The sequence below is a fragment of the Lathamus discolor genome, chromosome Z (assembly GCF_037157495.1).
Source record: "Lathamus discolor isolate bLatDis1 chromosome Z, bLatDis1.hap1, whole genome shotgun sequence".
NCBI classification, from domain to species: Eukaryota; Metazoa; Chordata; class Aves; order Psittaciformes; family Psittacidae; genus Lathamus; species Lathamus discolor.
The window spans coordinates 85,112,007-85,126,053 of record NC_088909.1 but is presented as its reverse complement, the minus strand read 5'-3'; the positions used below and the strand labels follow the sequence as shown (position 1 = coordinate 85,126,053).

Here is a 14,047-nt window from a genome sequence, read left to right as displayed (position 1 = left end):
TATAAGCTACATCCCCCTAGGAGAATCAATCAATGCCCAACACCCATGCAGCTATGCTAGTAAATCTCTTGTACTATTGGTCTGATTTTAGAATGACAGAGTAAAGATTCAAACTGCTGGGCTGGAAAAGTATTCAGTTTAATTTCCTGAGTTCTGGAAAGCAATAAGGAAGAAAGAACATTTTAAAAGTGACTTTTTAGAGTACTATGTAATTGATGGGAACACTCTCATTGTTCAAGAGTTTACTGAGAAGTTTTTTCTTCCTTTCTTTCTCATAAACAAACCAAGCAATGCACCTGTGCTATTTCCTCAATTCCCCATGGGAAAATATGCACATGGGCATGGGAAGCAAGGTTTTCCAGAACCGACAGTTAAGTAACACTTTATGTTCATGGGTAGATGATTTATACACAGCCACTGAGGGCAAACTGTTCTCCACAACTCCCAGATCAACATCATGACCACTCTACTACTGTTGAATTACCTCTCTTGTGGAACACAGCACTACATTTTGTTACTGTGAAGTATACATCCTCATAATTTAGGCCTAGAGCTGATATCAGCACAAGAAATGCATTTTCATCTTTCTAGGGTAAATCTGAACTCTGAACTCAGCCTGGGGCCAGTGGGTGTGGTAGAATGCTCCTGAAGTTCCATACAAAATGAATGGAAACACTTCACACTCGAAATTTGTAATGCTAGCAGCACAAATTCATTCTCAAAGTGACTGTGAGGTTAAGTCCTCTTGCTCTGAAAAATGGGGAATTCAAGAAATTAGAACACAGAGTAAATAGTAAATCAGAGACCACAATTCAGAAGTCCTTAGTTCCTAAGGACTGAGTTCCTTAGTTCCTGTGATGCACAGACTAGTGGTTAAAGACCTGTGAGCTACACTGCACAAGTCCTACTGAACATTCTGGGTGCATGAAATATTTCTTCATGAGGTCCTAGTGGGGACTCCTGCAGCCTCACTACCTTGCAGTTGACAGGGATAGCAGGCTGTCATTCCACTATGAAACGCCAAGAAGTCATATTACAGATCTGTGATCTGTCAGATGCTTCATACTCACAGTATCTACAGCATTTATATTAACATTCTTTTTAAACAGCTTTTCCATGGTTTCCAAATTGTTCATTTTAGCGGCATACTGAAATTCTCTCTCATCTGGCAATACTGTGGAAAAACATGATGAAAAAATTGTATTATTAAAAAAATAGCCATAACTAATATAAGAAATTATGATACTGTTCTTACTTTCTGTTATTTGTCCTGATTACATATGAGAATCATTTGCTTTTCTCATCATAGAGGTGTTCCAGAATTACATTTTTCTCCTCTAGAGACATCTGGCTGATGTTTCGAGTTCCAACTTCTAAGTGCAAAGAAGCAGACTTTTCACAGCATGGATTACTATTATTTGCACTGCTCACAGGAACGGGAGTTAATTAATAAGGGTCTGCCATCTAAATGGGTCCCAAAGTATTTTAGTGGCACAAAGCAAAGCAGTACAAACTGAAGCATTTATCACCTATTATTGGAAAAGTTGCTCTGTTTGAAAACAGAACACACCACCAAAATACATAAAAATGTAAAACAGTAACCAAATGGTATGACCCAACTGGAAAAAAACAAAACAAAACAAAACAAGCCCCCCAAAACAACCAAACAAATCAGGAGTTTCATGGGAGGTGGGAAGAGGGTGTGGGGGAAGAGCTATGTACTTGAACTCAAAATTTGGCCATACTGTGGAATTTACTATTAAATTGGGACCTTCCTTTAATATCTAAACCTAAAAATTAATATCTGTTTGGTCAACTGAAGTAGCTGCAGCATCCATTTAGACTTGTAATATTCAGTAACTTTGGAAAATAAAATTCCAGTGTCTAATAACTGGTTTAGCTAACTTAGAGGTCAGAGTATGTCTTATGTTCCTACCTTAGCATTTAATGAAACATTTAGAATAAATCAGTGTAGCAAAATGTTAGTAGGTATTTCTAATTTCCTAGGATATGACACTTTAAAAGTTAATTGCTTAGATATCTTCTATCTAGACTATTTTGGCCTGAAAGTCACTTGCCCAATGATATCACCAAAGAGGACAGTGGTCTCTATTGAGCTAGAAACTGCGGCAATTATCTGTTCCTTAGAGGCCTCTCATGAAAGTTCATCCTACTGCATTATGTCTAAGTTCATTAATGCCTAATGAGAATACAGCTTGAAGTATTACAATTGCAGAGCATACTAAGGAAAATCAGTATGACATTCACTTAATGGCATTCACCATGATTATTATCTCAGTGGGAATAATCGCAGTTGTACTATACAAAATGAGCTAGAAATTAAACTGGACATTTTCAGAACTGTTTCCAGCATTCCTATAACATTATCCAACCACCTCTAACAACAAAAGCATCCTCCTAAAATCCTCTGAAAATCACAGAATACACTACATGGAGCCTGTGACAAGGAGAGCAGCTGACAGCAACATCAGCATCATGAACAGGGATCTTTGCAGAATAAATATCTCACTTGTCGTGTTACAAGTGTGTTTTCGTAGTCTGCACTCTAAAGAACTATCCAGCAGAGCTTTCACTACCTTGATTTCAAACACAGGTAAAACAATGGTCTCAGGGTATCTTGCTCAAAGCAATTTTGTTCAAACATGAAAATGCAAAATGCAGGGCACCAATTAGTTGCAACTAGTTGCAATTAGGCCATATTCATTCCTACTGGCTGCTGCTGAGCACTCATACATGTATCTTACAAGAGGATGCAAAGATAAATGCTGCTGCATTTCAGGACAACCTGGCCCAGTGGAAGGTGTCCCTGCCCATAGGCAGGGGGATTGGAACTTGGTGATCTTAGGGTCCTTTCCAACCCTAATATGAACATTCTGTGATTCAGGAACAACAGTATACTTGCACTGCCTTCAAGAAAAAAAGAGAGAATTATATTTCTTTACTGTATCTGCATTTTGTTGTAGTTCTGACAAGGAATTAATAACTGATCTTTTCTCTCCTGTCCAGAAGTCACGAATTGGCCAATTACTGTTAAAAATAAAGGCCTTTTGCTCTGGGTGAGTTTTTTCCTAATAACACCTTAACTCGGGCATTAAGAGCAGTGGCAATCCAGAGACACTAAGGCACTGACTTGTTGCACAACCTTTTGCTGCTCTTGAAAAATGATTTTTTCATGCATGAAATTACAACAGTATAGAGCTGTCAGACTACAAATTCCTGGAAGCTTTCTACCCAAGCTGTGTTCTCAATGATTTGGCAGACCATGCATTATTAGAAATTACTCTATTTTCAAGTGACAGCAGCAACTGATTATGTGTTTGTGGCTGTCAGCCTTTTTGGGTGGTTATTTTCTTTGGCTTCATACAAAATGTCTAGCTCATCGCCCTACAGGTTATATTGTAACTATATAATTAGAAAATAGATTCAATTTTTCTTTTGAGCTAATAAAGTAGTAATTTTCACTTCATTTCCTTTGTAGAGGGTCCTGTCTGTGGCAAATTGAACATCCGAACATTTTTTCTCTCTTGGAAGGGAAAGGAAGTAAAAAGAGAAGTAAATCACTTTGTTGACCTGAAAACAGAAAGTCTTCTTCACAGAAACTCAAGCTACGAAGTACCTTCAATTTTTCTTTCCTCGTATTTACGTCATATTTTAGTGACCTTAATCTGTCTTTCAGTAATAACGCAAAAGAAGGATGACTTCCCATGGAGTAAAAGAGCGCACCAGCGATTTCAATACTCACCATCAATGGAAATTTTTCCACCTCCCTCCCCCTGCTCCTTTCTTAATTTCCTGTTGTGGTCATTCACAAGATGAAATCTGTCATTGTCTCAAAAAGCACTAAATTGTCTCAAAATTGCTAAAAAAACAGGAATTTGAATTGGCTGAAGAGTTCCAAGGAGAGAAAATACAGAAATACTAACAATATTCAGATTCAAATAACAAAAACATTTCCACTTTATTGTTTCTAAAAATTAAATAAAACATTTAATACTTTGGTAATATTTCCTTCTACATTTTCTTGTTACTGGAAACAAAATGACCAGGCCAAAGCAGGTATTCCATTAAGTCATGAAGGGTCTTTTTCTAGAATAACTGTTTTCCAGTTCAAAGAAGTAACGGCAAGAACTACCTATTGAGTCCAACTGTACTTTTGTTTGTTTCTTTTCTATCTGCCTTCTTTGCCAGCCTGGAATCAGGAAGCACGGGGCAGGAGGACCGCTCCTGGCTGTCACGCTATGATCACAGGACAGGCCCGCGGCAGGGCTGAACAATTACTGCTCAGTTTGCACAAATAGCGTGCTTTCAGTAGTTGCAGCCCACACCAGAGTGGGCTTTTCTGTCATGAACCGGTCTACATGCTGAGTCCTCACCGGGAGTTGTGCTGCTAGGTGCAAGGCGGCCACCAGACTCACTGAATCCCAAGTGCCCCCCAGAACAGGGGTGCCGGTCAGCTGTGCTGCTGCTGGCAGGTGCTCAGCACCAGGGATGTGACTAATGCCAGTGACCCCCCTGAGACCATTGCAGGGTGCAGGTAAAGCGGGGGATTGTGCAGTCCATCTGTCCCATGGAAAGCGGAGATGCCAAACCCCAACTCCCAATCCCACATCCACACATCCTCGCTGATGTCTTCTATTACATATAAAGCAGCTCACATGTAATCTCTTCCTTCCCCCCCCAACCCCTTTTGTTCCATGGTTGAGGGTTGGGGTGGGCCCCACCATCCTGGCACCCTGACAGGGCAGCCTTGCCTCTGACCCCCACACACTCACGGCCATCATGGCTAGCTGCGGTGGCTCCCTGTGTGGCCTCCTTCCCGGCATGGAACAGGCGGCTCAGCCTCTTCATCACTGTCCTCGTCTCCTCTTCCTCCTCACCCAAGGTAAGCGGCCCAGGTCAGGCGCTAAGGGAGGTGCCTTACACTGGCCCTGACAAACCGGTTCTTGGGGCCCAAGCCTTGAGCAGAGCGCACCCAGGCAATGCCCAAGCACCCCCTGCGAGCATGCCTGCAGCTCAGCGCCCAGGAAGGGAGAGGTGCCAAGCAGGCTTAGGAGCTCATTTTAAAAGAAACCAGGCACTAGCTACACAGGATTTCTTGGCATGGTTTGGACTAGGTGACCTTTGAAGATCCCTTTCAACCCAAACTATTCAGTGATTCTATTCAGCCTGGAGAAGACTTAACTCCTAGCAGACTTTCAATCCTTAAAAGGTGCCAATAAAAAGGATGGGAAGACACGTTTTAGCAGGGCCTGTTGTGATAGAATGAGGGGTCATGTTTTAAATGTGTTTAAGAGGTGAGGTGGAGGCTGGATGTGAAGAAGAAATTCTTTACAATGAGGGTGATAAAACACTGGCATGGGTTGCCCAGACAGCTGATGGCTGCATCGTCCCTGGGGGCACTCAAGGCCAAGCTGAATGCGGTTCTGGGGAACCTGATGTAGTTCAAGGTGTCCCTGCTCACTGCAGAGGGATTAGACTAGATGACCTTTGAAGGGCGCTTCCAACCCAAAATGATTCTATGAACTAGCTAGGCACCGAACAGGGTCATGCTTGCACAATCCCCCCAAGATCTTCTCTAGCCTTACATGCAGATAGCAATCTGCACCAACAGATGCACTCACAAGGCAAAAAGGTAATCCTTGTTGTTGCTTAAGTGATTCCCCTATCATCCCAGAAACAAGAGGCAGTTTTGAAAAGCAATGCCACAAGTACACAGGTACAGACACACAGAGACATCGCAGCTCACACAGGAGCCCCAGAACCAGGTGGCTTGTCACCAGTTACATGGTAGTCATGGAGCTCTCTACAGAGCTATAAGTTATTTCAGGTGAAAATCCCTCTTGGCAGTTATTCTTGCTGCTGTGTTCAATGGACTGGAGGGGGTCAGATTCCCTGTGCCGTTGGACGCTAGATACAGCCTTGGGAGGCGAGAGACTGAGCTGCTTCTGCCATAGATGTGGGCAGAAATACAAATGTGCAATAGCGGCATTGATCCAGTTGCCACTCTTCATTTTCAGGTAGACAATACTTTCATTTACTTTCGTCAAAGTCCAGTCATAATCAATACATACATCCCAAAAGGTTCAGTTTTGTGAACTGACATACCAAGATCCACCTAATCTACCTATTTCTAGGTTTATCTTCAAGTCCACGGTTACTTTGGTCTACTTTAGCCAGCATTGATATTTCATGGTTTCAGTGATTCTCTGAGATGGGCATAAAAATTGTTTAAAGTAATTAAATTAAATTTGACTTTACAAACAGCCTTTGATATTGCTGATATTCCCAAATAAATATTAGAGGGGCTGACAAGAAGAGGTGCCATGCTTGACCTTGTGCTCACCAACAGGGAAAGGCTGACTGGAAATGTGACATGCAGGGCAGCCCTGGATGCAGCAATCAAGAGATGGTCGAATTCGAGATCCTCAGGACAATGACAAGAGCGTGCAGCAAGCTCACTGCCCTGGACTTCAAGAGAGCGGACTTCAGCCTCCTCAGGAACCTGCTTAGTAAGCTTCCATGGGATATAGCCCTGGAGGGGAGGGGGGCCCAATACTCTTGGTTGATATTCAAGGATCGCCTACTGCAAGCTCAGGAGTGCTGTGTCCCAACTAGAAGGAAGTGCAGCAGGAGGGCCAGGAGACATCCTTGGATGGATAAGGAGCTGCTGAGGAGGAAAAAAGAGGCTTATAAGAGGTGGAAGCAAAGGACAGGAGGCCTGGGAAGAATTCAGGGATGTTGTCCAGGAAGCTAGGGAGCAGATTAGGAAAGCTAAGGCCCAGTAAGAATTAAACTTGGCCAGGGATGTGAAAGATAACAGGAAGGGATTCTATAGGTATGTAGCGAAGAAAAGACAGACTACGGACAACGTAGGCCCCCTCCGGAAGCTATCAGGAGAACTGGCTACCCTGGATTTGGAGAAGGCTGAAGTTCTTAATGACTTCTTTGCCTCAGTCTTCACTGGCAAACGCTCTGACCACACCACCCAAGTCTTGGAAGGCAGATGCAGGGACTGTGAGAATGAAGACCTTGGGCCCAATGTAGGAGAAATTGGTTCGAGATCATCTTTTTTTTGATGCAATCATGCTGTGATGCATAAGAAACTTCACACTTGATACACCTTGGCCTGATAAGACAGTTTCATCAACTGTACTTCCAGTAGACGAATATTACTCAGCTGAAAAAATCTCTCTGAAAATAAACCTAGAGTGAGAAGAACAAGTAACTCATTTAGCCATAGCTGAATCACAAGGTTTCACTTCTTGCTTCCTGTGAATCAAATGTTACAGCAAAATTACTTTAGTTTCTTTTTTTCCCCCCTGTATGATGACTGGGCTACTAATACAGAGCTATTGTTTGCAACAGAAATGTTACTTTTTGAAGTAAGAGACAACAGACAACTTTGGACTAAGTAGGTTTGCCTACAAAGCTGGCACCAAAGGAGAAACAGATTCACAGCCTCATCCAGAGCATGAGTTACAGTGCGAATCTCAAACCAGGATCATAATTTTACAGTCTGGAAACACCAGCTGTTAGTTTCCAGTTCTAATCACAATCATACAATACTCTTTCACAGCCATATCCCTGGTCTCTTAACTAACCTTGCCAGTAGAACTATACCTTATGTGCTCAAACTTTGCAAATAGCAAGTGCGAGACACTTCTAATCACTTTCCACAACCTTCACTCTTCCGAGCAGCCCCAGCAACATGCAGAAAAGATTGACACTTACAGAAATGCAGAATCCAGAGCAAAATGCACAGCAATTTGTTCAAGCCCATATTTTACTTTTTGCTAAGGAATGCATATTTAAAAATACACATTTTAAAGAAATACACACAAGGACAAGTTAATAATTATATTCTACACTTTATTGAACCAGACAGATAAAAACTAATAAAGGGACAGGTATCCAGTTTCTAAACAGCAGCGGCAGCTGAAGTCATTGTTGCCTCTGTTGCTTTTATGTTACCAAAACTTTCCAGCTCCCACCTCTGCGGGCTCATGCTGAATGCTCACTGACCCAGTTTAGAAAAAATACACACAGTCAGCTTACACAGTCGAACTAGTCCAGCTGATTTGGTCTGAAACAGATAAGGAAGCACTGACATGATTTCAAGTGACAGAGCTGTGGGTACGATGGCATTTGGCAAACAAACAGATGAGCACGTAGAGATAGTGAAACCATTCTAGGAAGTCTGGAAACAAAAAAGCACGTTCTGGACTTACTCTGGGCATCTAAAACATACCATTTGCTCAAAACCCAAGCAAACTCAAAAGTTCTTCTAATACAGTTAAACAACAAAACAGATGCTTCTATAGTAACTTCTCTTAAAAGATTTTGCAATTAAAATCCAGTTTATTTTTCATATATGGTTTGGCATTGCTTAATTTATGGGAAATCTTGCTGTCATCATAAATTATTTTCCTGATAAATATTTTATTATAATATTTTTACATTTAAGAAATTCATTTTGAACAGAAAAAAATCTACCCAAAATATTTTAAACATTTGCACTTTACAGCTTCCTCCTTCCACATATGCACTCACAAAACACTTACTCAAAATACAAAATAATTTTAAAGATAGGTATATAATAAGAAAACCAGTATCTTGCATATTTGCACATAATTCATATTGTTATTGCACCACTAGACCTTTTATTCAGAATAAATTTATTGCTACTGACCAGTGAGAATTTCACAATTGTGACAAAAATTGAAGTTCTCAGTCTTTCTGGAAAGGGCAAGGATCAAGCAGCATTTGCCTGACTAACCTGAACAAATCCTTCTTCCATCAACAGGTCTATTAACATTTTTTATATAAGTCAAGTCATCCTGCATCTCATCACAATGAATGCTTCATGGCTGGTCCATCAACTCTTACTGAGGAGATTTTCAACGACAACAATGAAAGCTTGATAGTGCTCTAAGTTTTTGCTCTTTTCCTTTGAAACTGCAAGATTAATCAATTTTTGTATCTACTGAGAAGACAGACATTCATAAGCTGAAATCAAGCAACCCAGGTCTTCTTTGTTACCACACACAGATCATACCTCAGTTAAATTTGGTGTTGAACTGTCCAAGGAAGTGTCTGTCTGAGCTACTATGGCTACTATGGCCAATACAACCAACAGAGAAGATGGCATGTAGGTGTGGGAAGAGGGGCTTCAGTAAGCACAGCATGGTACCCCAGCTAATGATTCCTGCTTTCAAGCAGCTTGCCCTACAGGCTTGCTTAATGGCAGCTCTACTCTTGCTGTTCTGTTTGTTGAACAGCAGAGAGAATTCATGATGCTGTGCTAGCAAATTTTGATTCTCAGGAACAGCTGGAAAAAAACCTCCATATAATTCTCAAAACCCCACACACAAACAAATGAAATTACCTCACCTGCAGCTCCTTCTACCTCAGTCATCATGTTTACAGAGGCATGCAATGGCTCCAAAGTGACTGGCATCTCAATCCAGCCTACCATCAACGCTAAATTTATTTGCAGGATAAAAATATTATGAAATACTTCATATAGAATATGCTGCTACACAGTCATTTAAAAAACATTTCAATTGTATGCTTGGAATTGCTCAACTTGGCCTTTTTTGATGCTGACTCTGAAGTTGTTAGTCCAGATCTAAAAAAAGAAAAAGAACAAACCCAAAACCAGTAAGATATTCAAATATACAATATACCATGCAAGCCTACACAATTTTTACAACACTGGATTTCAAAACTTTATTATTTTAAAATCACTTGTGTACCCAAGTTTCCAGAAAAACCTTACCTTTTTGCTCCCTGTGATGGATTCGTGCATTGCTGACCTCTGCTTAAAGCTCCTGAAACGTAATCGGAAACCACCAAAATTATTTAATTCAGTAATTAAATAACACTTCAGAAACGACACACATGGCAGAACTTTAAAAAAAAAAATTTGGGTAAACTTTTTTTTTTACGTAACCTAATTTGATCGGAAGAAGCAAATAACATTATCTGCAGTTAAGAGAACTGTAGTTTATATTAATATTATTAAGAGAGAAAACCAAAAAGCCTTTAATTTATTGAATCCTAAGGGACTGATTTGAATCTTCTTGTGGTTTTCCAGAAGTATTTTAGCATAATATAGCTGATTTTCAAGGTGGCTGCTGAAAACCGTTTTGTTAATTTTTTTTATCCTGCAGGGAGGAAATAATCTTTGCCAATAGCAAGTTTCTTCATTTAAAACAAAGACTATTTGCACAACAAATAATACTGCTTATAAAGTTTTTTTTGTGTAAAAGATTCATATTTAAGTCTTAGTTGTGTTCTGAATATTCTAACACTAACATTTTCATGTCCTCTTATAAAGCTCCAAATTTAGATTAGTGACAAGGTACTTTATGTAGATACTTAACTACTTGCATATATCCTTTAACATAGCCAAAGATTAACTTTTCATCAAAAGGAGAAACTACTTGAGTCATGCTGCTGGTTTGGCACCTTACAGGTGGAGTTATGTGATACATTTTATCAGGTGTAAAACAGACTTGCAGTTCCTGCCTTTACACTCTAGCTCACCACCTGTTTTTTCCAGCACATTACATAATAAAACTTTCTGTCAGCTGCATCTTTACAACAATCCAGGTTGAAGATGTTTTCACTGATTTTCATTTAAATTGCAGTGGCCTTACAAATACCCTTCTGAGCACGGCTGGGAGGTAGCAAACATGCAATTCACAGAAATGAGCAGTAATTTCTCTCATTTGCTACTGTTGTAGCAAATGAGAATGCACTGTGTGACTAATATTGTATTAATAAATCTAGTTTGCGATGAAAACTAGTTTGATATAAAAAATGTAAACTCTTACATAGCCTTTACTCAAAATAATTTGTTGGAAAAATCTCAAAGCCCTTTTAGAAAAGTTCCAGGTATACCATTACCATATTAATTGTACAAGCAGAAAAACTGAATAATCAAATATATCTTCGTGCACACACTCACCAACTCTGTTTGAGTTTTCCATATTAGAAGTCTTCGTGGGAAAATCTTTTTTTTCTGTCAGTTCCTGGATAAGGCCTTTATTTAAGCAGACGTCCACATGTCTGTTAAATGACACAAGACTTGTTGTTTTCTGTTCTGAATTACAAACTGGACAAACAAGAACACTGTCTTCTTTGCCTTCAAAGAAACAGGATGAACTATTTTCTTCTGTACGTTCAGTCTTCCCAAAATGGTCTTCACTGTTTTGTGAAATTCTTTTAGGGAGGAGACACTGTTTCATACACAGGTTTCTAGCAATATCACTGAGATTGCTAGGCTGTCTTTCTCTGTGAGGTTTATCAGATATTATTTGAGTGAATTTTTCTGTGATATTGCTAATAGAGTTCTCAGATGTACTTGCAGACTGGTCTGTTCCAGCTAGTTGATTTGGTTTATTTTTTTGACATTCATCAACATTTTCATTTTTCAGCTGTGGAAGAAAGTTACATGTATTTTTTCTTGAATCGTAATTCTTGTTTCTTTCCACATTATCTTCAACAAGAGTCCTACCGAGGCACACATCAACATGCCTGTTAAGCTCTTCCAAACTATCGCTGCTTTGCTCCTCAAAGCAAACAGGGCAGGTGAAGATCTTACATACATCACTAGAATCCTGCAAGTCTGTGACTTTCTTTGTTTCTTCTACAAAATTTGCTGATGATTTCCTATCATGAAATAGCTGCTTACCTACAGATTTATTTGGAGAAGGATTCTCACCATTTAGCTGCCTTGCAGCTCGCTTTTTATCAAAAAAACTCCCTGTGGTAGATGCTTCTGATTTGTTTCTGAAATATTCTTGGTTGGACTTCCCTGGCTGAAGTCTAAGAAAACCAATTTCTTTTCCTGATTTTAAGAAACTCGTAATGCTTTTTTGTTGGTATTTCCTCTCTTCTTCACTCAGAAATCCTGATACTCGTACACCTAATGATGAAAACAAAATTTATAATTTCAATTTTATGAAAACTTAATACTAATTCTAATTAAAACCTTTTGAGGTTGTCCTGGTATGCATACATTCAATAAAAATGAATTTTATCTCTAAACAGAGGCTATACTACCTGCAAATACTAACAATTAATCACAATACAATTTTATCAAACACTTGCCCAACCATATACTGATTTCAATATCCATGAAGTTTTAACTTATAGAACCATAACATTAAGGCAGAACTTTAACATACATAATTCAGTGTGAAAGAGTTTTGCATTAAGTTTCCCTACCAATACATTTTTTCTTAAGTGCATTCTAATACAACCGTCAATTTTTATGCATTACTGAACAGTTCAAGCAGAATGTATAAGCACGTGAAACACACAGGTCTCAGAATCAAAACACAATCTACTTTGCAGAGACGTTCAATTTTCTTGCAGAACATAGCATTTGCAAATCTATAAGCACTTCTATTTAAAGCATTTGTTTCTAAAACACGTTATGAAAAGAAACTATGTGGTGCTGTGGTGCAAAGCAGATTTAAAAGCTCTTTCAAGGCAGCAGAATTAAGCACTGCTATGCATTAAGATTCTACTTTCGTGCCAATGTGTGTTGTTCCAGGGCTAACAGGTGGTAAGGAAAGTAGAACCTCAATTAGCAAAACATTTCTCAGTCAGGACCATTCAGAACTCCACAACTGATTCTACTTTGCAAGAAAGAATGAAGAAGTGTGCACTCGCAGTGCAGAAAGCCAACTATATCCTGGGCTGCATCAGAAGTGGCATGGTCAGCAGGTTGGAGGACTTGATTCTGCTCCTCTACTCTGTTCTCATGAGACCCCACTTGGAGTACTGTGTGCAGTTCTGGTGTTCCCAACATAAAAAGAACATGGAGCTGTTGGGCAAATTCACATGAGGCCACAAGGATGACAAAGGGGCTAGAGCAGCTCCCATAAGAAGACAGGCTGAGAAGTTGGGGCTGTTCAGCCTGTAGAAGAGAAGGCTGTGTGGAGACCTCCTAGCAGCCTTCCAATATCTGAAAGGGGCCTACAAGGATGCCACTCTTCATCAGGGGCTGCAGTGACAGGACAAGGGGTAATGGGCTCAAATGTAAACAGGGGAAGTTCAGGTTAGATATAAGGAAGAAGTTCTTTACTGTGAGAGTGGTGAGACACTGGAACAGGCTCCCCAAGGAAGTTGTGAATGCTCCATCCCTGGAGTGCTCAAGGAAAGGGCCTTGAACAACCTGGTCTGGTGGAAGGTATCCCTGCCCACAGGCAGCAGGGTTGGAACTAGATGATCTTAAGGTCCTTTCCAACCCTATCCATTCTATGATTCCATGAAATCATTTATACCATTACTTCAGACTACAGTCTCTTATTTTTATGCATTATAAGAGCTAACTCTGAAAAAGAAGTTTAAAATCTTTTACCCATAAGTCGTATCCGTAAAGGGTGAGGAGCAACACTGTCAATTTCTGTTCCTAACAAGTCTTTAGCAACAGCAAATATTTCCTCCTCAGTAGAAACAGAAGACAGCACAGTTGAAGCTCTTGTTTTTACTTCAAAGTTCACATTCTTTAGTTTCAAGGTAACAGTTTTACCCTGGGATGATGGCGGTAGGAGAGGAGAGAAAAAGGGGTAAGAGAGAAAAGAGAAAGGTTAAGCATGTCAAATACAGCACAGAAAACATTATTACATAGCATCTATATAAGGGCCCTAAAGCCACAGTCAAGACAGCGTGCTTATCTGTGTACAGCAAGGGGCACTGCCAAGAATCTGTCTGCAAGCTTCTGCGCTTGCTCCTAAACTGCTGCCAAAGTTGAATTCTCTGAACTGGGTCATTTGGCTACAGTTCCCAACAGACCATCTGCCACCAGTGCATGTTCAACAGGTTTCATACTCTGGTTACAGTCACAACTTCTAACCTGCCTACAAAAAAATTTTTTTCTTAACTTTCAGTGCCAGATATCTTAACTTTGCAGGGAAAAAGTACTACGGAAGCATCAGAGATATCCAGTTGAGGATTCACTGAAGACTTCCTTCCGCTTGCATTGCGCTATCAGAGCCACACACAGCATCCG

The 14,047-nt window shown here is 40.0% G+C and overlaps 2 protein-coding genes across 6 annotated transcripts in view; both read right to left on the bottom strand.

The window, feature by feature from the left end:
• Positions 1–4,876, bottom strand: part of ANKDD1B (ankyrin repeat and death domain containing 1B) — a 28,287-nt gene extending 23,411 nt beyond the window's left edge. For both annotated transcript variants that reach the window (XM_065662142.1, XM_065662144.1), the window contains exons 1-2: positions 4,794–4,876; positions 1,071–1,174 (exon numbers count right to left, since the gene is read on the bottom strand). In XM_065662142.1, coding sequence (XP_065518214.1) covers positions 1,071–1,174; positions 4,794–4,869 — 180 coding nt within the window. In that variant the 5' untranslated portion in view covers positions 4,870–4,876. The remainder of the gene's footprint in view (positions 1–1,070; positions 1,175–4,793) is intronic.
• A 2,997-nt stretch (positions 4,877–7,873) lies between these two features.
• POLK (DNA polymerase kappa) overlaps positions 7,874–14,047 on the bottom strand; it is a 37,615-nt gene continuing 31,441 nt past the window's right edge. For all 4 annotated transcript variants that reach the window (XM_065661138.1, XM_065661135.1, XM_065661139.1 and 1 more), the window contains 4 exons: positions 13,397–13,568; positions 10,994–11,953; positions 9,800–9,851; positions 7,874–9,649 (listed from right to left, as the gene is read on the bottom strand). In XM_065661138.1, the coding sequence (XP_065517210.1) occupies positions 9,565–9,649; positions 9,800–9,851; positions 10,994–11,953; positions 13,397–13,568 (1,269 nt within the window). In that variant the 3' untranslated portion in view covers positions 7,874–9,564. The remainder of the gene's footprint in view (positions 9,650–9,799; positions 9,852–10,993; positions 11,954–13,396; positions 13,569–14,047) is intronic.